The sequence below is a fragment of the Gobius niger genome (genome assembly GCF_951799975.1).
Source record: "Gobius niger genome assembly, chromosome: 5".
Taxonomy (NCBI): Eukaryota; Metazoa; Chordata; class Actinopteri; order Gobiiformes; family Gobiidae; genus Gobius; species Gobius niger.
Window position 1 is genome coordinate 7,385,706 of NC_136856.1, and position 23,960 is coordinate 7,409,665.

At 42.0% G+C, this 23,960-nt stretch overlaps 1 protein-coding gene across 3 annotated transcripts in view; it reads left to right on the top strand.

Moving 5' to 3' along the window:
• The window catches only part of LOC306962874 (protein phosphatase 3 catalytic subunit alpha-like), a 95,784-nt gene extending 72,382 nt beyond the window's left edge, over positions 1-23,402 (top strand). For 2 of the 3 annotated variants that reach the window (XM_079556237.1, XM_079556238.1), the window contains exons 6-14: positions 7,287-7,426; positions 11,641-11,718; positions 13,433-13,527; positions 13,657-13,782; positions 13,961-14,038; positions 14,117-14,205; positions 17,764-17,857; positions 20,267-20,314; positions 23,017-23,402. In XM_079556237.1, the coding sequence (XP_079412363.1) occupies positions 7,287-7,426; positions 11,641-11,718; positions 13,433-13,527; positions 13,657-13,782; positions 13,961-14,038; positions 14,117-14,205; positions 17,764-17,857; positions 20,267-20,314; positions 23,017-23,195 (927 nt within the window). In that variant the 3' untranslated portion in view covers positions 23,196-23,402. The remainder of the gene's footprint in view (positions 1-7,286; positions 7,427-11,640; positions 11,719-13,432; positions 13,528-13,656; positions 13,783-13,960; positions 14,039-14,116; positions 14,206-17,763; positions 17,858-20,266; positions 20,315-23,016) is intronic. The other variant, XM_079556239.1, reaches the window with a different exon arrangement.
• The last annotated feature ends 558 nt before the right edge of the window (positions 23,403-23,960 follow it).

The window sequence follows — 23,960 nt, forward strand, 5'->3', positions numbered from 1 at the left end:
ACTTGAGACTTACTTGACCAAAGCTGCAAAAAGACTTGACTTGGGACTTGCTGTTTGTGACTCGATACTTAACTTGGACTTGAGGCCAGTGACTCTCAATGACTCGCTGTGACTTTATAGTTATTATTTATTTGAGTGAAACTGTGGAAAGATCAGGATTCATTTCGTAAAAGTGGCGCATCTTTGTTTACATTATGGTAATTAGCCACATGTGTGTTCGTTACCCAACACAGCGCTTCTGATCAATACAGCGCGGAGGAAATATTTCTTTGGATGCATTAAAAGTTTTCTAAAGACAGTGAAGAGGAGGAGATTTACGGACAGGAAAACGTTTGAAACAATGGGCTGGACCTACAGCGCAGACGGAGCCTCCAGAACCACCATGTAAGAGCTGATTCATAACAGGAATCTTGGGGCTTTTCGATGTTTTAATTCGTTCACACAAAGTTTACAGCATTTAGAGGTTATTTTACGCATCCGCACACAGCCCAGTGACAGCGGGACTGAAGGCTACGCAGAATCTACTTTGAGCAGGGGCGAATCCGAGTATACAGGGGCTGGGGCAGTACAGGGGAACCACTGACAGAAGAACTGCCAGAAACTAACAAAAATTAAAATATTATTTTATATTTATGTTTCAGACTGCAGGGAAAAACAGCTCATGTTTAAAAGACTCTGTTTCATATTTTTTAAGTCGCCCCCCCCGGGCCCCCTTCCTTATAATGCCGTCCCAGCAATTTTGTACATAGACTGTTTATTTATAATGCATATATTTTGAATGTTGTGGCGTTTAAATATTAATTAGACTTTAAATCCAAATCCATGAGTTTTTAAAAGGTTGATTTTAGCCTAAATTTTCAAAATTACGGTATCTTGAGAAAGCACTTATTATTTTCAAGATTAAACACATGAAAAGACATGCTGGCGTTTGTGACTTGAGGTGACTTGCCGGCTAAAGCAAGACTTGACTTGACAAAAGCTATGACTTGACTTGACTTGACCCCATGACCGATTGACTTAGACTTACTTGAGACTTGGACCTTCACGACTTGGACTTGACTCGAGACTTGCATTTAGTGACTTACTCCCACCTCTGTTGATCCGTACCTGTCTGGTCTTTGTGCCCGTGGAAGAGCGTGGTCGCTTCTAACTTCATCCCTGTTTGGAGCTATAGGAACATGTTGGGAGAGGCCAAATGCTAACAACATCTTTGGTTGTTTTGCGTGACTGAGGGCACGCACAAAGACCAGACAGGTACGCATCAACTCGTCGAAGCTCAGGTAAGAACATATCTCAGTGTGGAGAAGCGGTGTCCTGTTCCTTTAACCTCTTACCACCTGCCTAAACCAAATGCATTCTGTCCTCTTAGGTTATTATATAGGCCTTTGTAGCACCTCATTTGAAAGCTAAGACCCACAAAACTGATCTTTTTCCTCGCGTTGTTGCTGTGTTGTGTCACCTTTTTTATGTTTTTTCTTTTTTTTTTTCAATTTTGGTCACATTTTTGTTGAGTTTTTGATGAATTTTTGTCACATTTTGGTTGAGTTTTTGTCACATTTTTGTTGAATTTTTGATGATTTTTTGTCACATTTTTGTTGAATTTTTGTCACATTTTTGTTGAATTTTTGTCACATTTTGGTTGAGTTTTTGTTGAATCTTTGTTGAATTTTTGTCACTTTTTGGTTGAGTTTTTGTCACATTTTTGTTGAATTTTTGATGATTTTTTGTCACATTTTTGTTGAATTTTTGTCACATTTTTGTTGACTTTTTGTCACATTTTTTTGCGTTTACATCCTTGTTTTCTTCTCATTTGTGTGGCTGTTTTGGTGCTTTTTTTCCCAAGAAGCTTTTTGATTAGTGTAAAGCAAAACTGGAGAAAATGGGGTCCGTTCAGGTGGGAGTTAAGAGGTTAACCTGCCCCCTCCCCATATTGTTTTGAATGGACAAAATGGATGCAAATACAAGTAGCAATAACTCTATGCTGAATACTGATTTAAAGTAAGTATATTCTGTCAAAGGCAGAATCTGATCTTGTGTTTCTAAACACAGGGCACAGGCTGTAGACTTGACAGGGGCGCTGTGTGAAATGTTATGTACAACAGGGATCCCTCCCAAAGCGTCTCCCTCCTACGTTCCTCCTATGTTTATGTAAAGATGAGGAGAGCGAAGAGGAAACAATAAGCGTCGCTGCCTGCAGTACTGGCTGGGATTATCAGGAGACTAAAAAACATGCTTTCTCAGTGGGGTTTCAGTTCGAGGTCGACCGATATATACTGTAGGTATTTTACAATATCGGATTACAATCTCTGTAACCAAAAGTCGTGAACACTTCCTGTTTTTTGCATTGGAAAGAGCGCAGTCACAGCCTCGGGGGAGCTAAGAAACATCGCGGTGAAAATCGGTCACAAGTTTGTTTTCCTCAGAGGCTCGGATCGGTTTAAATATATTTTATGTTGTAAACATGCGCATAATTTCAGAACCAAGAGAGAGATCTTTCAAACAAGCTCCCTCTGAAGACCCTAAACATGAATGTCCTAAATGAATGAGCCTACATGCCTCTAATAAGCATCATACACAGGATTATAGACATTATAGAAGTACTCAAAACCCATAACTGTTGACCTGTAGTCTTGGTATAAAATAAACATCTACAAATATGTTCTGAAATATGATTTAAAGGGGGGGGGGGGGGGGTATTATGCAAAATCGACTTCTTCAAGCTTTACATCATGTTATTATGTCATTCCCTCATTAAAAACATGCCTGAAGTGTTGCCTTGGCACATTCACGTATTTGTGAGTAATCTGTAAAAACTCTGATGGCGGCCATTTTAGGGATAGGTTTGCCTGAGTCCTCCTAGGAACGCCCCCACCTCCTGGAGACGCCTCCGAGCTTTCGTCACCAGCCGAGTAACCAACCACTGCTCCTCAGCAGAACCCCCTCCCCACTGATGCCACAGACAGCGTGTGGAGGGGGCGTGTCGGAAAGGCTCAGAGGTTCTTAAAGAGACAGAGGCCTATTTCAAGACATTCACTACAGCCATTTTGAGAGAGACATTTTATACAAGGCAGTTATTCTAATTTACTGCATTTACAGACCAACAGAAGGTTTGCTCATCATTGTAGTGTGATATAGACTGGTGCTATGTGATTGAAAAAAGCAGAATACCCCCTCTTTAATATTAATTTAGAAGTTCACTATTCACTCTTTCTCAAATGTAAACATGCTTAAGATCTGCTATGTGAGCTGAATGTTGATTGTTGAATAGTAGTGGTCCTCATAAGTCCTCACGGCTGGAGCGCTGCAGAAGTCGCCAGCTCCTCCAGCCAGATCCCCATTTGTCTCCATCTTCCATCTGCAAACCATTGAAACCTCCTGCATGTTTCAACGGAATAGCCGCGGCGCAGAGCTGGGGTTGGTGAGGGAGACACCAGGGGCCTCAGTGTGTCTTTGAACTCCTTGGCGAGCAGCTGAACCTGAAGTGAAATGATAAACTACAAATAATGGGGGGGAAAGTGGCTCTATACAAGTCCCTAGTGCTTAGTGTACATTTATGTGCTTTAAAAATCAATGGGGTCATTCCCCTTGTTCTGGGCCTCATGCCTATAGAAGCTCACACCTGAGGCCCTCCTGAATAAGCCAAGGGAAATGAGCTTTTCTTTAGACTAGGTTTTCATGAAAATAAAAAATATATGGTAAACAGTATGAGCAGTGTATCAGCAGGGCATTAAAGTCATTAAATGAATTATGCCAAATAGTATTCAAACAGACAGAACCCACTCAATGACATTGCTCAACTATTATTACTGCGTACATATGTCAAAAACACAAAAACTATGGTTTAATCCCTTAACTCCCACCTGAACCGAGCACATTTTCTCCAGTTTGGCTTTACCCCAATCCAAAAGCTTCTGGAAATAAGCTGTGAAAATAGCAACAAAACTGAGACGAAAACAATGATGGAAATGTGACAAAAAAGTGAGAAAACATTGACAAAAAAGTGAGGAAAAATTGATGAAAAAGTGGCAAAAATGTTTAAAAAAAATGTCACAAGAAATTGACAAAAAATTGAAGAAAAAATGATAACAATTTGACAAGAAAATAACAAAAAAAATGACAAAAATGTGACAAAATGTGACAAAATGTGATAAAAATTTGACCAAAAAAATGACAAAAATATGACAAAAAATGACAAAAATATGATAAAAATTTGACAAAAAAGTTTGACAAAAAATGACAAAAATATGATAAAAATTTGACAAAAATATGATAAAAAATGACAAAAATGTGACAAAAATATGAAAAAAAAATGACAAAAATATGATAAAATTTTGACAAAATGTGACAAAAAAATGACAAAAATATGAAATATGACGAGATTTTTTGATCATCATTTGGTAGTGTAGTGTAGTGTAGTGTAGTGTATTGTATTGTATTGTATTGTCTTGTCTTGTCTTGTCTTGTCTTGTATTGTATTGTATTGTATTGTATTGGTGGTTGCGACCCGAGCTGCGAGTACCACAGCTGTAGCAGATGCAGTGACTGTAGTACTCTCAGTAATTAGCAGTAACAGTAATTTCCCGTGAGCGCGGCTGCCGTTCACACTCCGCCGGAGCCGCGTGATGTTGACGGAGGCGGTTTTTGACAGTCAACTTCCTGGTCCGGGGCGGCGTTTCCAGGGCGACGGCGGTCACGTGGCGACCCCCCGCTCTGTTGCCACGGCGACGCGCTGCCGGGCTGACAGCTCTGTTTGTGTTTGCCTCTCCTCCCCGTTTTTTACACCTCCGGCTTATTAAGAGAAAGAGAGGGGAGGCATTTGGTCCATCACGTTCCCAGTCTTTTAAGTCTGTTCTACCTGCTACAAGAAGCTTTGTTTAACTAGTTATGCGCATCTTTTTTGATCAATATCAGCCAATTGATGGGTATATGTAGATTATTTTATGAAGAAACATTAAAAGTGGGGTTTATTGGCCGAGAAATGGTGTGCCAGGTTTAATGTTCTTATTGTAAATGGTAAATATTTGCAGGTACAGGTGTGTGAGTGGGCGGGACAAGGGGAGTGGCGTACGAAAGAGATGCACTTTATGTATTGTGTAGTTGTTGTCCTTGCCTGTTTTGTCTGTAATGTCCTGCTGTGTGTTGTGGCTTACATGTTTTATATTTTGTATGTTCTCGTCTTGTTTTTTATGGGACTGCGGATGGAAATTAGCCTTGAGCTAAATCCGGCATATTTACAGCTCTAGTTGTCTGTTCATTAATATGCACTGTCCCATTCAAATAAATTAATAAATGAAATGAAATGAGTAAAAAAAGTCAGACAAAAGACATTATTATAAACGTCGCTAATGAGCCAAAATAAAAACATATTAGTAGGACAGAAACCATTCTAATTGATAAAAGAAAAACACATTTAAAAATAAATAAATAAAAATAGGGTAATTCCGTACCAAATCATCAGACACCTCACTGGTGACCATCTCAGAATTCAATTATTTTCTTTTTTGTTTGTAAAACAGGGTGTTATAACCACCTTTTCGGCTCACGGGTGATTTTTGCGTTTGTGTGCATTTTTAAAGAGCTCTAGCTCAGCAATGGAAACATTTATTTGGTCTGTGCCATGTAACCATGAAGTCATTTGAGCGAGCTAAAAAATGTGTGTCGACCAACTGATATTCTATCTGGGAAAACACATGTAAGCGCCTCAGTAGTGACTACGTGGTCAAATCCTGCATGGACTAGAGCAATGTTTTTCAACCTTTTTTGAGCCGAGGCACATTTTTTTCATTGAAAAATTCACGAGGCACACCACCAACAGAAAATGTTAAAAAAAAAATTAACTCTGTAGCCTGTATTCAGTCAATCTCATCAAAGTGTCTTGAATAGGATCACCGTATAGTCTCGCGAGCCACAATGCCACAGTCACAGTCACAGCCACTCACCACCGTCACTCATGCTCTTGTCTCAAAGAAATTAGCGACCTGATATAGAGTTTACATGGTTACTCTGCCGATCACTAGACAGCACAGACACTCGAAAATGGTACATTATTTGCGGATAATAATGAACTTGTTTTCAAAAAATCAACTTGTTTAAAATTGGTTGAAAAACACTGGACTAGAGGGCCATTTTTGAGATTTTCTGAGTAGACACCATTTTTGTGACGTTATAACTCAAAGACCCTTTATCAGATCAACATCCTGCTCCTGCTGCAGTAAGGTTATATCCTATTGAACTAAAATCTAGAACATGAAAATGAACAAACACTCAATACACTGGCTATAAATCCAAAATTTTACAATCTAGCACATTTTTGATGATTGTTCCAGGAAATATTTTAGTAGACACGGCACAAACCAAAAGATGGTCCTATACATGTTTCCACTGCTGAGCTAAAGCTCTTTAAAAATGCACAAAAGCAACAATCACCCGCGACCAGAAAAGGTGGTTACAACACCCTGTTTTGTGAATAGTTTCCTGTAGGGCCTCCACTGTGCTGCAGCTGTAGATAGTTATTACAGTAGATCCATGGTAAAAGGATAGTTGCTGCTTTTAATTCTCTTCTCTGAACCGACATCACAAAATGCAGCCGCGAGACCCAGAACAGCCCACCTCCCTCCAGGTCCCCACTGGCCTCCTCGTGCTGACTTTGCGGCCGTTTCGTGGTCCGGCCCCTCAGTAAATCGCTGACTTGTTGTGCCCGTGCTCCTCATGGGCCAGGGGCTCCTGAAGATCCTACAAACCGGCAGATCAGGCGTTTCAGGCTGAAGCCCCCAGACTCTGCCCCAGCTCCTCTGTGAGCTCGACTCTGTGGACTCTTTTAAAAAGCATTTGAAGACTTATCATTGTTTCGAAATGTTTTGGGCTAATGGATTTTACTTCTTTCATCTATTTTATGTTGTTTCCTCTGTTTTAATTCACCTGTGTTCTGTACATGGGGTTTTTACTTACAATGTGTTTAGTTCTACTGCTCCATTGACACAAATAACATTTATAATCAAATTGAATGTACATAACTTTTAAAAATGACAATAACTTACAATTAAAAAAAATCTGAATCAACTGGAATCACACTGAAAGTGAACAGGCGGGTTTCGTACATCCCTACTTTTAACCACGCTTTAATGCTCTAACCAAACCAACACTGTCCTGACGGATCATTTTTCATCCTGAGTCATAAAATATCAATGCTGAGGTTTTATTCGTCAGTATTATGCAGGATGCTCTGTCCACTTTGGTCAGTTATTACACATTGTGGCTTTCATTGTGCTTTGTGTGTGTTTCTTCAGCTGGACCGGTTTAAGGAGCCCCCGGCCTTCGGGCCCATGTGTGACCTGCTCTGGGCCGACCCGCTGGAGGACTTCGGGAACGAGAAAACTCAGGAGTATTTCGGACACAACACGGTCAGAGGCTGCTCGTACTTCTACAGGTAACAGTGAGAAAACAATCATGTCTTTCCTGGAGCGCTGCTTTAATAAAACTGTCTTTATTTCTAGATAAGTTTAAAGGAATAGGCCACCGTTTTTACATACTGAGATATGTTCTTACCTGAGCTTTGACGAGTTCTTTAGGACCTGTCTGATCTTCCCCCGTGCCTTCAGTCACGTAAACATAGCGCAGACGGCGTTAGCATTTAGCCTCTCCCTCTCTCCTCTATAGCTCTAAAACTGGTCAAGATAGAAGCTACCAAGCTCTTCCACGTTTTCCCTATTTAAATATGGTTACGTGAAGTGTTCCACTACAAAGTATAATTACACAAAATTCAACAATATGGATTTTCTAAGCGGATAAAAGGGGGAACTATATTGTAAGGCGTAATAATACCAGGAGTAGTTCGAAATCTGCGCAGTAATCTTCACTTTACGGTGGCCTATTCCTTTAAGCGATGTTATAATTTGCAGGAAACTTAAATTTAATGCCAGTTTGAATCCAACTTAATGCTTTTTAGGTCATATCTGGATCAAATCAGACCTAAACAGGGTCACAAATGAATCTAAATGGGACTGAATTATATCTAAATTGGGTGTAAACTATGTGGAAACCGTAGCTGTAGAATGTGGACAAGTGAGGGGCGGGCGGCTTAAAAAGTCTCTAAAGAACAAAACCCACTGGAAATGAAGAAATTGCTGCCATATTTGCAAAGACGACACTGTAAACCAATAGAGAAGCCCAACACCCCCCGTGCAGATCATTCACCTGTCTCGGTTCACGCTCAAAGAAACCACAAATACCTCAAAATCTGGGCCACTTTTGAGGCCAGTCTGAACGCGACTAAAAATAGAGGCTCGTTGTAACAAAACTGTCTCAAGTCCCTGACAGACGCTGATCACAAAACGCTTTGAAAAGTGCGCGGCGAGTGCGGCGTGTGCGGCGTGTGCGGCGCGTGCGGCGAGTGCGGCGTGTGCGGCGTGTGCGTGTGATGTGTTTCCTCCCGCTAACCGGGCGTTTCAAGTTTTAAAAAAATAGGGACAAATCTATCTTGTGATATTAGGATTATTATGAGCTAAATAAATGTGATGCATAGATACAGACGGCATCTCTGGAATTGCCCATATATGGTCATTTTTGAAAACAGTTAAGGGTGAAAACAATTTTGAAAAAATCTAAACTTTCTCTAATTATTCAAAAACTACTTTAACAAACGCTGAATTATGAACAGTTTCTACTAAATAAAGATACAAAGACATGGAGAGGAGCAAAGTGGTTCAACAGCCCATAAATACATAAAAAACGGAGAATGCTAACATGATGCTACATGTTAGCATCGGGCTAATGCTAACGGTTAGCTAGCGCAAGCTACAACTGCCGTTTTTTCACTTCTACTGAACAATCTGCTGTGAGAAAATATCGATATGGGCCTGATTTACACTTGACTTTATTTGCATGTGATAAATAAGTTCATATTCCACCAGAAAATGTCTAAAAAGAGGGAAAATTGTGTTTCCCTAAAGACTCTATTTTCCCCCTCGGCGAGGCCACGCCCCCTTCTATGACGAGATGCCGTCTGTATCTATCTGTTTGATAAAATAACTCTGTAAATTGTGAAAGTGGTTGTTTAAAGCCACACCGCGTAGCTTTTACCCAATAAATAAAGTTGAAAAACAAGCATTTATTTCATGACAGATATTCTCATCATTGAAAAATCCCTCATAAATGTAAAAACCAACATGAGCTTTTGCTTTTGCGGCCCAGCTCTCCTGAGACATGACTGTGACTTTACCGGGAGTGGGTTCGTCTCCAGCTCGTCTCCATGGAGATGTCGACTAAAGTCAGCAGAATAGATACAGACGGCATCTCGTCATAGAAGGGGGCGTGGCTTCGCCGAGGGGGAAAATAGAATCTTTTGGGAAACACAAATTTTCACTCTTTTTAGCCATTTTCTGGTGGAATATGAACTTGTTTATCACATAAATAAAGTCAAGTGTAAATCAGGTCCATATGGATATTTTCTCACAGCAGATTGTTCAGTAGAAGTGAATAAACGGCAGTTGTAGCTAGCGCTAGCGAACCGTTAGCATTAGCCCAATGCTAACATGTAGCATCAAGTTAGCATTCTCCATTATTTATGTATTTATGGGCTGTTGAGCCACTTTGCTCCTCTCCATGTCTTTGTATCTTTATTTAGTAGAAACTATATTCACAATTCAGCATTTGTTAAAGTAGTTTTGGAATAATTAGAGAAAGTTTAGATTTTCTTCAAAATTGTTTTCCTCCTTAACTGTTTTCAAACGTGACCATATATGGGCGATTCCAGAGATGCCGTCTGTATCTATTGACTCTGTGCATAACTTCAAATCATAACAACACCGCCCAAGAAGTGACTTCCTGTTTCGATCCAGCACACCAAAGTAAAAGCACCGTCTTATCCATTAGTTCAACTTTCTTTCTGCCTAACTATTAACAGACAAAACACTTAAAATGTGTGTATTTAATTATACTCTTGTAATGTTGCAAGTACCTGCAGAACTAATAAATGAGACGAGCTGTGTGCTTTTATTTTGGTGTGCTGGATCAAAACAGGAAGTCACAGTTGATAAGATTTGAAGAGTCAATTTCAGATTAAATAGTTTAGGTTCTCATCGAAATCCATTCTTTGATGACCCACTGCCATAGTAACATTTTCTGTAGCCTCATATAAGGGGGCATGGCTTTGCCGAGGGGGGGAAATAGAATCTTTTGGGGAACACAATTTCCACTCTTTTTAGCCATTTTATGGTGGAAAATGAACTTATTTATCACATAAATAAAGTCAAGTGTAAATCAGGCCCATATGGATATTTTCTCACAGCAGATTGTTCAGTAAAAGTGAAAAAACGGCAGTTGTAGCTCGCGTTAGCTAGCCGTTAGCATTAGCACGATATCCGTTTTTTATGTATTTATGGGCTGTTGAACCACTTTGCTCCTCTCCATGTCTTTGTATCTTTATTTGAAAACTATATTCATAATTCAGCATTTGTTAAAGCAGTTTTTGAATAATTAGAGAAAATGTAGATTTTTCTCCAAATTGTTTTCCCCCTTAACTGTTTTCAAACATGACCATATGGGCGATTCCAGAGACGCCGACTGTATCTGTATCTACAGAGCTGGTCATTAGGAGCATGTTTTGTACTGATGGCAACAGTATAGTCCAAAATGTTACGCAGTGTGCCTTTAAAGCTATTGAAAAGATTACACAGCATTACTCTGGGATCATATTTGGAGAAAAAAAAGTGTAAAGAAAGTCAGTATTTAGTCCCATTTTAGCCTAGTCCTGATTTGTTGATTTTTCAAGTCTTGTTTTGACACAATTTGATGAAAAACCCATAGCTTGCGTTTTTTATATGGATTTAATGTAACACGTTATTCAATATGGCGTTTTCTCATCATGGTGCAGCGAAAAAGTCAACTTCTATTGCAATTCCAACCACAATCGCCATACTTATCTGACAGATTTGAGTCAGATACAAAAAACGCCCTGGCCTACGAACCGTTTATCCTTTTAAAGCTTAAAAGCCCAATCGTGAAACAATCAATGGGAAGAACTTGTGCTGTAGCCTTTCTTCCCAGTGAGAGAGCGAAAGGGAAAAAGAAAGATACAAACCCTCACACACAACACTAACACCACAGCAGCACTTAGAGCATGAAACGATTACCCACAATCCTCCGGGACCTGGGCTGCTGTTGCCATGACGACTCTCTGATATGAAGTGATATGAAGATACAGTGAAGAGCAACGTAAGAAAAGAAAAAAAACTGATTTTTTTTTTAACAAACTTGATAGAAGGAGTGGTTGTAAAAGTTTAAACGATAAGTTTTTGTTGAAGGGTGAAGTTATGAGAGAAATCACTGTGTAGAGTAGCCTGTTCGGCCCCCACATACTGTATCTGCTGTGGCAGGAGGTACGGCTCGTTCACGCCCCCTGCTGGACACTCTGATAACACTACACTTATAATAATACTGCAAACGTCAGTGATGTGTAATATGTGCATTTTGATACGTGTCCTAAAGGAGCGGATTAACCTCTTAACCCCCGCCTGAACCGAGCACATTTTCTCCAATTTAACATTACTCAAATCGAAAAGCTCCTTGAATAAATGCTAACAACAAAAGGAAAACGATGATGAAAAGGCTTCTTCTTCTAACTACTCCTCTCTCTCTCCCCAGTTACCCGGCCGTGTGTGAATTTCTTCAAACGAACAACCTCCTGTCCATCATCAGGGCGCACGAGGCTCAGGACGCCGGGTAAAACTTCCAAAAGTCTTTTTCGCCCATTTTTACAACATCAGGTGAAACAATGTCCATGAAAATGTGCTTGAACCTGTTTTAGTCATGATTCTCCAAAATTAACCTACATTTTAGCCTTGTTTTGGTCCAGAGTTAGTATTTTCTTAGTGTGTATTACTCTTTTTTTTGACACAGTTCTTTTTTTTGTTTCATTTAAAGGAAAGTACTGTGTAAGGTTTAGGGACAAAGCAGCTGGACTTATTGCCAGTGTTAATTTTGACAACATATTTCATTTTAGTTTTAGTCTTAGTTTTTTGACTAAAATGTCATTTGATTTTAGGCAAGATTTAGTCAAAAAAAAAGTTTCAATTTTAGTCTAGTTTTAGTCGACTAAAATGAAGACAAATTTAGTCGACTTATATTGATAATATTCATTATAATCATATTTAATCTTGTTCCTCTGCTTCATGGAGCTGCTCCACATGAACAAAGCTCAGAGCTGATCCTTTGGCAGAGAATTTACATGATCTGAGGCTCTTTCAGTCGGTCAATAGAAGTTTGGCTGATTTTAGTCTCTCCTTTTCATTTTTATTTAGTCTTACTTTAGTCGACTAAAATATCAGGACATTTTAGTCATAGTTTTAGTCTCATGAAAAATGTTTAATTTAGTTTTAGTCCAATTTTAGTCGTCAAAAATATCACTTTGACTAAAATTAAGACTAAATATTATAGTCGACAAAATTAACTCTGCTTACTGCAACATTTTGTCCATGTTTCACTTATTACTAAAGTATTGGCCCTAATTCCAAGTAAACTGTCCAGTTCTTATAATAAACATAGGTGCCGTGTTAATTTTCGTCGACTAAAATATTTAGTCTTAATTTTAGTCAAAGTGTTATTTTTGATGACTAAAATAAGACTAAATAAAAATGAAAGGGAGAGACTAAAATCATCCAAACTTCTATTGAGCGTCTGAAAGAGCCTCAGATCATGTAAATTCTCTGTTAAAGGATCAGCTCTGAGCTTTGTTCATGTGGAGCAGCTCCATGAAACAGAGGAACAAGATTAAATATGATTATAATAAATATAGTATATATAGTTTCCTCCGCAGGGTGTCTGGGCGCACCCTTCGAGATCGGGTGAGGAGCTCAGTTACCCGGGAGGAGCTCGGAGTAGAGTTACTGCTCCTTCGCGTCGAAAGGAGCAGCTGAGGTGGCTAGGGCATCTGTTCCGGATGCCTCCTGGTCGCCTCCCGGTGTTCCAGGCATGTCCTAGTGGGACAAGGCCTCGTGGAAGACCCAGGACACGGTGGTGGGACTATGTCTCCGAGCTGGCCTGGTGTCGCCTTGGGGTCAGAACAGCTGGAGGAGGTGTGCGTGGATCGGGATGTCTGGACATCTCTGCTGAGACTGCTGCCCCCGCGACCCGGCCCCGGATAAAGCGGAAGAAAATGGATGGATGGATGGATATAATAAATATTATAAATATAAGTCGACTAAATTGACATGCAGTTTTAGTCGACTAAAACTAGACTAAAATTGAAATGTTTTTTTTTTAACTAAATCTTGACTAAAATTAAATTACATTTTAGTCAAAAGACAAAGACTAAAACTAAAATAAAACATGTTGTCAAAATGAACACTGCATAGGTGCACCTTTACGAGAAAGGTCTGATATGCTGTGGTCCACCATCTCCTTCACATCAGTATAATGTAACGTCCATTCTTCTCAGGTATCGCATGTACAGGAAGAGTCAGACCACAGGTTTCCCTTCACTCATCACCATCTTCTCTGCTCCAAACTACCTAGACGTCTACAACAACAAAGGTATTTACTCACGTTTTATTCATTTTTTATTCATAGGGACAATGCATTCCCAAAGAAAGTTTTAGTTTTGTGTTATGCAGTTTCATGGTTTAGTCGCTGTTAAACCCGGTCTGTTGTTGAACTCCGCAGCCGCCGTGTTAAAGTACGAGAACAACGTGATGAACATCCGTCAGTTCAACTGCTCTCCTCATCCATACTGGCTCCCCAACTTCATGGACGTCTTCACATGGTCCCTACCTTTCGTCGGAGAGAAGGGTGAGCAATGGATGGATGGATGGATGGATGGATGGATGGATGGATGGATGGATGGATAGAATGATGGATGGATGGATGGATGGATGACTGACTGACTGACTGACTGACTGACTGACTGATGCAGATTAACCAATGGGACAATGTCTTTTGAAAGTGTGAACATGGTGTCTGTCTGCAGTGACGGAGATGCTGGTGAACGTCCTCAGTATCTGTTCGGACGATGAGCTCACGAACGATGGAGAGGAGATTTATGACGGTATTAAACCTCTAAATAAAGCAACTGCGTGACACGGTGGGTTTCTGTGACTGACGTGCGCCGTGCGTCTGTTTTCAGCCAGTGCAGCGGCCGCCAGGAAAGAAGTGATCAAAAACAAGATCAGAGCCATTGGAAAGATGGCCAAGATGTTCTCAGTCCTACGGCAAGTGTTGATGAATTTTATTTTCTTACCCGTTGCTCATCAAGTAAAAGATGTGCACGGAAATTCTCTCACCCAACACGCTCGCCCCCGTCTTTCTGCACGGGAGGTTAAAGAAGAACATTTGTTGGAAATAATAAACGTTTTGGCACTGGAACTCATATCAGACTGTTAACAAGGTAACTTCAAGGTTCACCCTGGTTCTACGATGCTGGATGACTTTCTATCTCGGTACATCGCTACGATAACCTGCTCTGGAACAAGTTAAGGTTCTCCATCCATCCATTTTCTTCCACTTGTCCGTTGTCAGGTCATGAGCCCCCTATGGCTCCTCTTGCAGGTGGTGGGTCCACCACCTTGTTATTGTACTGCAACGTTTGTGTAAAGGTCAGCACACACTACACGACTTTTATTCCCGATTTCGCTCTAATTCTCAGTCGTGCCGAGTCTAATCGAGTCGCGTCTAGTCGAAGGCGGTCACACAGAGTCGGGTCGTGTAGTGTGGGGGGGTCACGACTGGACTGACGTTCGAATCGTGTAGTGTGGGCGGCAGAAAGACGCGACTAGACTTCAGTCGTAGGAACATGTTTGATTTTTAAGCCCGATTTTGGACGCACGGGAGAAACGTGGGTGATTTTACCGACACAAATGTGAATGACAGAGTGATATAAAGACAGAAAAACACCGCCGCGCCTCCTTTTTTTCACTTCTCTGTTAAACCAGCGGCACAAACAAGTCATTTCATGGCCACAGCCCCACACACGAAACAGCACAACTTTATATCACCAAAGGTTCACGACAACCACCTTTTCCCGCTACATTTCAACCACGAACAGAGTTTAGCGGCACTTACTGTGTTTGGAGACAAACTGTTTAGCTTCACCTCGCGGCTAACGGCGGCTAGCCTCCCCGCTATCTCCTCCGCTGTCTCCTCCATCTCGAGGCTGACGCCCGTCTCCTTTTCTTATTAAATCCACTGAAATACGTCCCGCTTCTTCCTGTCGCCAACTTTTATCTCCATTTGACAGAACTATAGCCAAGTTGAAGCTTCGTAGTAGCATTAGCCTAGCGCTGCGTTGTTGTGACATTGTTGACACCGTTGACCAATCGGGACACACACGTTATCCCACGCTCACAAACACAGGCCTGTCTTTGTGGATTTGGGGTCAGTTTTGGAAGCCGTAGAGAGGACAGACGCGCTGTGTTATAAAACATCAGCTGTTTGTCAGAATCGTGTCGTGAGTCGCTCTTACGATTCTCAGTCGTTAAGTGTGAACCCCCAGACGTTCGAAAATCGCACTGGATCCAGTCGTGTAGTGTGGACCCCCCATTCTATATAAAATCGTTTACGACTAGAAAAGTCGTGTAGTGTGTGCTGACCTTTAGATGACATATATAAACCTATAAGAAAGATCATGAACATAATCTTTCTCTGTCTTTAGTGTGGATTTGTTATCAATAATATCCCCCCAAAAAAATTCTGGTGATTTGCCCCTAACTCAACCTCTTCCACGAGATTCTGTGAACAACTCCACGGAGAAAGCCAGGGTTAACTTAACGATTTGACAGCACGCTTCCGAACGCCACTTAAATCAAATTGTTTTTGTGCAGCCCAACATCACAACAGGAGGTGCTTCACAGGGCGGCACCAAACATCAAAACACTGAGAAAACAACCAATGTATTCACAGTGGGAGGAAAATACATGCGAACGCTTTGGAATATCTCACATTTCTGCCTAAATTGGTCATAGACAGCACAGCCCTGTAAGGCAAATGTATCTGATGTTGGAGCCATGAGGGGAGACAGAGGGGAGCGGGTTCTCAGGCTCTTTCGGGGGCCTAAAGCTGCAGGGTCCCACAGCATGAGAGGAAAAAGGGGCTGTCGACTGGTGGGACAGAGCACAGACACGGGATACATGGGTTGGATGATGTGAAGAGCGTTAAGCTAATGAGTGATACTTTGTTTTGTGTTGCGAAGGAATAGGTAGGCATGCATTGGACAGAGATAAAATGACACCACCTAGACTCAATCGTTTAGTTCAGGGTTGAAGAGGCCTGGACTGGGTTTTCTGAGTTGATGACGTAGCGCTTCGCATCTAAGAAGCTTCTTCACACTCATTTGTCCAACTTTGATTACCAGTGTGGTCTCCGAAGTTGAACAGGTGACCTTGAAGATGTAATGCCAGGGTGTCCGGCGTCCATAGATCCTCCTACGTGGCAAGGAAAAACAAAAAATAACAGTGGGAGAAGGAGAAAGTTGGGGAGAAACACAAGAAGGAGCGAGCCAAACCCATGGACGAAGAGGCTTTAGAATAGATAGATCCAGGGCTGATGGGAGTCCCTCTGCAGACAGGGCTGAAGACTGAACCAACAGCCAGTCCTTGCTTCAGGTTTAGTTGTTGTTGTCACCCAGAGATGCTCGTGTCTGGGTTGATTTTTCCAGGTAAAAAACATAAGTTCTTAGTTCTATGACGTCACATCATGAGTCACGTTCATTCAATTCTGGTTTTCAAGTTTGCTTTTATTAGAGTAAACATTTCATTGTTCTCCAAATGTGGTCTGTCAACTCCTTTCTTCTTTTCTGATGATGATGGTTCTTTAATACTGGCCTGTGTTCCATTAGCGGCCGGGTCTCTGACAGTGGCCGGGTTCGCGACTGGCGGAGGCAAATTAAAGCCGGTCTCTAAAACAGGCCGGGGCTTTTATTAGAAACTATAGCGGTAGAAATATTCCCCATGTTAGGAATTTGTCTCATACTGGTGTAAATGAAAACTCACGCGCAGGAAGTAACAAACAGGAGCCCGGGCCGAGGGGGACGCTGCAGAGGAGCTGATCCGAGCGTAACTTTGACACAGATTTAGCCACTTTTCAAACCTCCTGTGACGATATTTGGAAACAGGGCAACAAATGTTGTGTGACCCTCCAGGGTTTTAATAAAGTCACCATCGCGTCTTCAAAGCACGTCCAGCTGCTCCGTGTGCAGGTCAGTCCCACGCCTCAAAATAACTCCTCCCATCAGCGCGAGCGTCTCGTCTTCTCTCAGGTCAGTCTCATGATCGATCACAAACACAAACGCTCCGTCTAAACTCGCCTTTTACACGAGATAACAACAAATAATCCGGTCCGCGGTAAAAACGAAACAGAAACCTGCAGTGACATTGATGTCAAAGCTCCGCTAACAGCAACAAAACACTTCCTGTTGTCCCGACAAAATAAAAGGCGTCAATGTTCCAGCCGCTGGGAGAGGGTTTCAAATGTTAATTAATAAATGAACCTAATATTTTAGGCGCAAATGGACACAAATCTCGTTTTTCTTCATTTTCCTGGTCGTCCGTTTTGCTCAAATGGAAATAAAGGCCAGTCTCTAATTGTGGCCTGGTTCCAATAAAGGCCTGGTCCTAGATGCCCTTGAGTAAATAAAGGCCCGGGCCTATATTAGAGCATTTACGGTAACCAAACAGAGAATCAGGGAAAGAACAACGAGTAAATGTCTTCCGGATTTGCAACACTCTAGAAATAAACCTCCTCGTACACGGTGCTTCTTCTCTGTGTTTTCTCAGGGAGGAGAGTGAGAACGTGCTGACCCTGAAAGGCCTGACCCCGACCGGGATGCTGCCGAGCGGAGTCCTGGCCGGAGGCAAACAGACCCTGCAGAGCGGTGAGTCCACACTCCGAAAACCGGTCCCGATCCCGGTCCCGATCCGAATCCAAGCCCATTAACCCACTCATGAGGTCTAACCCGGGGGCCATCCTGTTCCTGCTGACAGCTCCACCTCACACGCCGGGGGGGACTAACCCACAACATGTAGAGCCTGGATTCGGTGTGACTGTGCTAGCTAATGCTAACTCCTGCTAACGTTAAACACGGCCTCATGACAGACAGCTGAAACATGCTTTTAGGAGTGAGTGAAGAGTGAAACAAACGTGGACTCTTTACACTCAAATTAGGCTCATTATGCTTTATGTCGGTCATACTAACGGGGGCAACCAGCTAACAGCAAGTGTTTTGGTCTTGAATCTAAAGGTTAAACTTAATATGATGCTTGATAAATGTTAAAATAGTCCCACAATCAAAAGTAAATGGCTTTAAAACGATTGACCTCACCTTTTATTAACATTTTATAAGTTTTTATGTTAAAACAAGAACAGGAAACAGTCGTTGTCCCACAGGAAGTTAGTCACAACAACAGGTGCACAGAGCCTATGCTGCAAGTTGAGGTTTATCCACCAATCTTCCAGTATCTTGTTGAATTGAGTGATTTCTAAATTGTCCCCATAGAATTATAAGGTTCTATCCGTAGACCTCTTGTGCTGACTCCTGTCCATTTACATGAGTTATTCCATTCGAGGGATTCCATGATACAGCTCAGTCTCCTCCTACAGATTAGGTTTCAGAAAAGGACATTTAGTTATTTGCATTTTATTCATGTATCAAAGTTTTGAAGATTTTGGTGCACTTTTGAGTTTATTATGAACCATCACATTTCCATTCAATTTCAAACTTAAAACTAGGGCTGTGCTCAATATATCGTATCGGCAATATATCGTTACGATCGTTACGATACGCATATCGCATCGAGGCGTCTTTATCGTGATGCACAAATACAGTAAGTTTGTCTAACCGTAATCTTTATTCTGTATGCATCACAGCATGCACTACACAAGGCTTAGATTACACGAAAACCTATTTTGTGCAGCTATAAGATCCCTTTTTCTTAAAACTCTATCACAATACACTTGAATTGCGTTACGTATCACAATCGTGGACTCTGTATCGTGATACGTATCATATCGTGAAGATGTTGGCAATAGATACAGACGCATCTCTGGAATCGCCCATATATGGCCTTTTTTTAAAACAGTTAAGAAATTTAAGTTCAAAGTTAAAATGTTCTCTAATTATTCAAAAACTACTTTAACAAATGCTGAAATATGAACATAGTTTCTACTAAATAAAGATACAAAGACGTGGAGAGGAGCAAAGTGGTTCAACAGCCCATAAATACATGAATAACGGAGAATGCTAACTTGATGCTACATGTTAGCATCGGGCTAATGCTAACGGTTAGCTAACGCTTGCTACAACTGCCGTTTTTTCACTTCTACTGAACAATCTGCTGTGAGAAAATATCCATATGGGCCTGATTTACACTTGACTTTATTTGTATGTGATAAATAAGTTGATATTCCTCCAGAAAATGGCAAAAAAGAGTGGAAAATTGTGTTTCTCTAAAGATTCTATTTTCCCCCTCGGTGAAGCCACGCCCCCTTCTATGACGAGATGCGCCTGTATCTATACCCAGCCTGCTTTTTGTTAGAGAATTAACAATGGTGTTCGAGAGGACAGATGAAGAACAGGCAGCAGTCTGGATGTCTTATACAGGAGAAGTTTATTTACCCTCGGTGTTGGACCCGGAGACATGAACTCGAGACATTGCTCTAGTCCTACCATTCAAGTCTGACTATGCTTCCACAGAAAAGGGATAAATTCCCTCTCAGAGCGTCAGACTGATACACAAGAGTCTGAGCCCCACAGTCAAGGCTATGACAGAGATAGGACGACTGTACAGCTTGACCCAGTATGATAAATAGCGATTTAATAAATATCTCAGAGCAACTCTGAATGCTGATAGGATCTTATAATTCTAAGGGGACAAAACAGAAAACACTCATGAGCACATACATTGTCCATAACAGGCGTTCTCTGCCAAATCCGTCCATGAGGCTGGTGATATATTTTTCTCCATATTCCCTCAAAACTAATGATCTTTTCTACAGTTACAGACTCTTCTGGTCATTTATGGTCTTCCCCAATCTTTTTCCTGTTGTTCAGTCTTTTGTGGGTTCAATGATCAGTGCCCACTGGTCCAATTATCCTTCTGTCTGTTCCTAAAAACCTTCAGCATGGGTTGTTTTTTTGTGTGATTCAATGTTAAATGCTCCACACTGCCCCCTGGTGTTGACCCCAGGCTGTTACAGAAGCATGTTTCAGCTCCGCTCCTCTCTCTCTTTCATCTTTCTGGACTCCTCCTCTTCTCTCTCTCCGTCTCTTCTCTCCATCCTTCAGCCACCATTGAGGCCATTGAAGCCATCGAGACAGTGAAGGACCCTGAAGGTAAACGTCACCCGCGTGTCGACCATGAGCCCATAGACTTTACCCACAATGCACCCAGCTGACTACGCTAACACCGACCCTGCTGCAGCCATAGCATCAAACATGCCTCACTTTCTCACTCTTCACTTCTATTTTCACGTGAATACTGTGGTTTTCTCTCAGCAGAACAGAATTCATCAGGCTTTACTGTAGTATTACAGTCATGGGAGTATTTGACCATATGCTGAAGAGAGCAGTCTCATACTCATGCAGAAACACTTACACGAGAGCTACTTCATCTCTGCCTTTCACTGTATTCAAGCTTTAGATCGCTTCCATCCTACTTAAGGTTTTCTGCCTGGATCGAGGATGGCTGTCACATTTCTTACTCATTTCCAGATTACTTTTTAGCGCATTATTGTCAACAGTTCACACATTCACTAGTCCTTGTGTCGCCTTCGCGGGTCACTTTGACCCGCTGTCATGTTCCGGGCATTTGGATGCAAAGTGACACAAGGGGGCGCCCTTCCAACCTTCTCAGTGTAAATGTGAGTTGACTTTCTTCAGAGTGAGACTTTAGGTCAGACATGAGTGACAGTAACATGAGGCTAAATACAGTGAGCTCTTTGTTTGCAGTAAAAAGGCTGAGGCCTCATTGCTCTTCAGTCACAGACTGAGAAGTGAAGAAGGAAGTCGTGGAGCTTCTGCTTTAGACAGAACTTCAGACTTCTGCTGCAGGTAAGAGTCATATCATATTCTGAAACTGAAATGTGTAGTAAAAACATAATATATGGAAAATTATTATTACACCTACAAAAAGAAAAATATTTGAAAATCATTTATCTAATCAAAAAAAATGTTTTTTTTTATTTACTCTCATTCTAAAAAAAACCCCAAAACAAACCCAGGTCATTTGTATCTGCTGTAGAGTCATGTTTGTCCCAGTTTCTCTGAGTCGTGGTGCAGCAGGACTGATGTGGACAGATGTTACAGAAGAAGCTCATGAGGTTCATTTCTTCAACAGTTTCTATAGTAACTATTTTCTCCAAAGTATAAGTAGATCTACCACAGTCCTGTCCACATCTGTCATGGTCCACCAGGACTCAGAGGAACTGGGACACACATGACTTTACAGCAGATACAAAGGGTGAGGGTTTGTTTGGGTTTTCTTGATAAGATACCGGATTTTCAAATATTTTTCTTTTTATAATTGTAATAATAATTTTCCATATAATATGTCTTTACTACAGATTTGAGTTTCAGAATAAGATATGACTCTTACATGCAGCATAAGTCTGAAGTTCTGTCTAAAGCAGAAGCTCCATGACTTCCTTCTTCACTTCTCAGTCTGTGACTGAAGAGCAATGAGGCCTCAGCCTTTTTACAGCAAACAAAGAGCTCACTGTATTTAGCCTCATGTTACTGTCACTCATGTCTGACCTAAAGTCTCACTCTGAAGAAAGTCAACTCACATTCACACTGAGAAGGTTGGAAGGGCGCCCCCTTGTGTCACCTTGCATCCAAATGCCTGGAACATGACAGCGGGTCAAAAAGACCCGCGAAGGCGACACGAGGTTTAAACCAACACATTGTAGCAGCACCAAAGCCGTGGCCCTCAAAAAGTCCCTTAAACCCGGTCTCTGTGTCAGTCCTGTTTCTCTTGAAGGCGCTCGCACCGATCTGTTTCTGCACAAGCTACGGCAGCCCGCCTGGGACAAACGACGACACAGCTCAGTCCAGCTCTGTGCCCAAACAGATCGCGTCCGCGGCGTCGTGTGTGTAGTTTCCTCGTCCTCGACCGTTCTGTCTGTCGCTTCCTCCGGCCAGAACCATAATTTGTTCATGAAAATAAATTATGGGTGAAACTGTCGCTTTAACGTGTATAACGTCGCTTTCTGTAGCTGTTTTTTAAAGACCGCTGTGGCTGTGCGCGCACACAGCGGCCAAATCACGACGTGTAACTTTAAACACATCTGTCAAACTTTCTTTAGCTTGGGTGAGAATATTAATTGCAACAAAAAAAAACACAGAAATTGTGAGCTGAAGTGAAACCGAAGTTTGACAAATGTGTTCAGATCTCCACATTCGGCGGTAATTGCTTCAGGAAACAGTGTTTAATGAGCTGCTTCTGTGTGCGTCGTAAAACAGTTCTGTCCCTCCGTGTGTTCGATGCATCTAAAGCTTCAGTGGGCACAATAAATACATAGAGTCTATATCAGGGGCGCCCAAACTTTTTGTCTCCGAGGGCCAAAAGGAACAAGTGCCTGTGAGTCGCGGGCCAAACACGGCGATGTCAAGCACGAAACACGTATAACATAAGCAAATTACGTTTGCATTTGATTCTATCTATGCAAATAACATGCTATATTAAAACAAATGCTAACTATGGCAAAAGCATAGTTTTGTCTTGTAGCAATTTAGTGCAAAATGTAAAAAAACAACAACACCTGCATCTACAGCACCTACAGTAACAGTACAGTAGTTTTCCTCACAGACACTTTTCATTTTTCATATTATAAAGTTGTTTTTTTGCCGCCCACTGAAGCTTTAAAAACACTCCCACATTTCATTAATTAATCAAATGTGGTTTCGGAAATTTCAGTCGCGCCCTGAACATTTCCTCCTGCTCTCGAGGGGGTTCTTTTTTTAGCACGATGCGGCACCGGATCACGTTTTTATTATATCTTAAAAGATTAACTCTCAGCGTCTGTGTCTTCCTGCAGCCATCCGGGGCTTCTCTCCCCAGCACCGGATCAGCAGCTTCGAGGAGGCCAAAGGCTTGGACCGGATCAACGAGAGGATGCCCCCGCGGAGAGACGGCGTCAACTCCGTGGGTCTGTCCATGGGCCGCATGAACATGGGGGAGCCCAACGGGACGGACAACAACAGCAATATACAGTGATGGGGCCCCAGGTCGCGCTGTAGTGTACATAGGCATACAACACATAAACTATAGGCTACACTTGAGAATATCGCCCTCCCTCATTGTAAAAGATACGAGCTCTGATGGACCTCTGTACGGGCTTTACTAGCGGACTACAAACCCCAGAGGACGACTCCCAGCGGGGCGAGGGCTCACCTGTTTGTCGGCGGGACGTTGTGTGGCATGACTTTTGGGTGAATGTGTGGCGTGTGGGATCATGTGGGGAAGGGGAGGGGGGGCGTGTCCCTAAAAAGAGGACCGACTGTGGGTTAACTTCCTGCCTGCGTGCGTGCAAATGCTTAACAATGTAAGTATGTCTGTGCAGTTATACATATACATATTATATATATATATATATTTGGAAATGTGTTTTGTTTCCGTTTGGGTTTTTTTAACTCTCGCCTGCGCGCGAGGAGAGAGACGTGCGGACTATCTCAATCTGAGCCTGTTGTTTTAATAACGTTGGGGGGAGGACGTGCTTTTGTTTTTTGTAGCGGGACACTGGACCCACTTTGAAGCGAGTGGACCCCCCCCCCCACACTTTTAGACCCCAATTTAGTCCCCATTCAGGCCTCATTTAGACCCGCGCTGGTCCAGGGACAGTCTCAGCCAGGCTTTTCCCGCAGCAAATCGAGCTTTATTTGACATACCTCAGCCACGCTAACACCGCTACGTCAACGAACGGCTGTTTTCATGTTTGCGCTGAAGCTTTATCGCCCTAAAGATGAAGCGAAGGACGTCTGC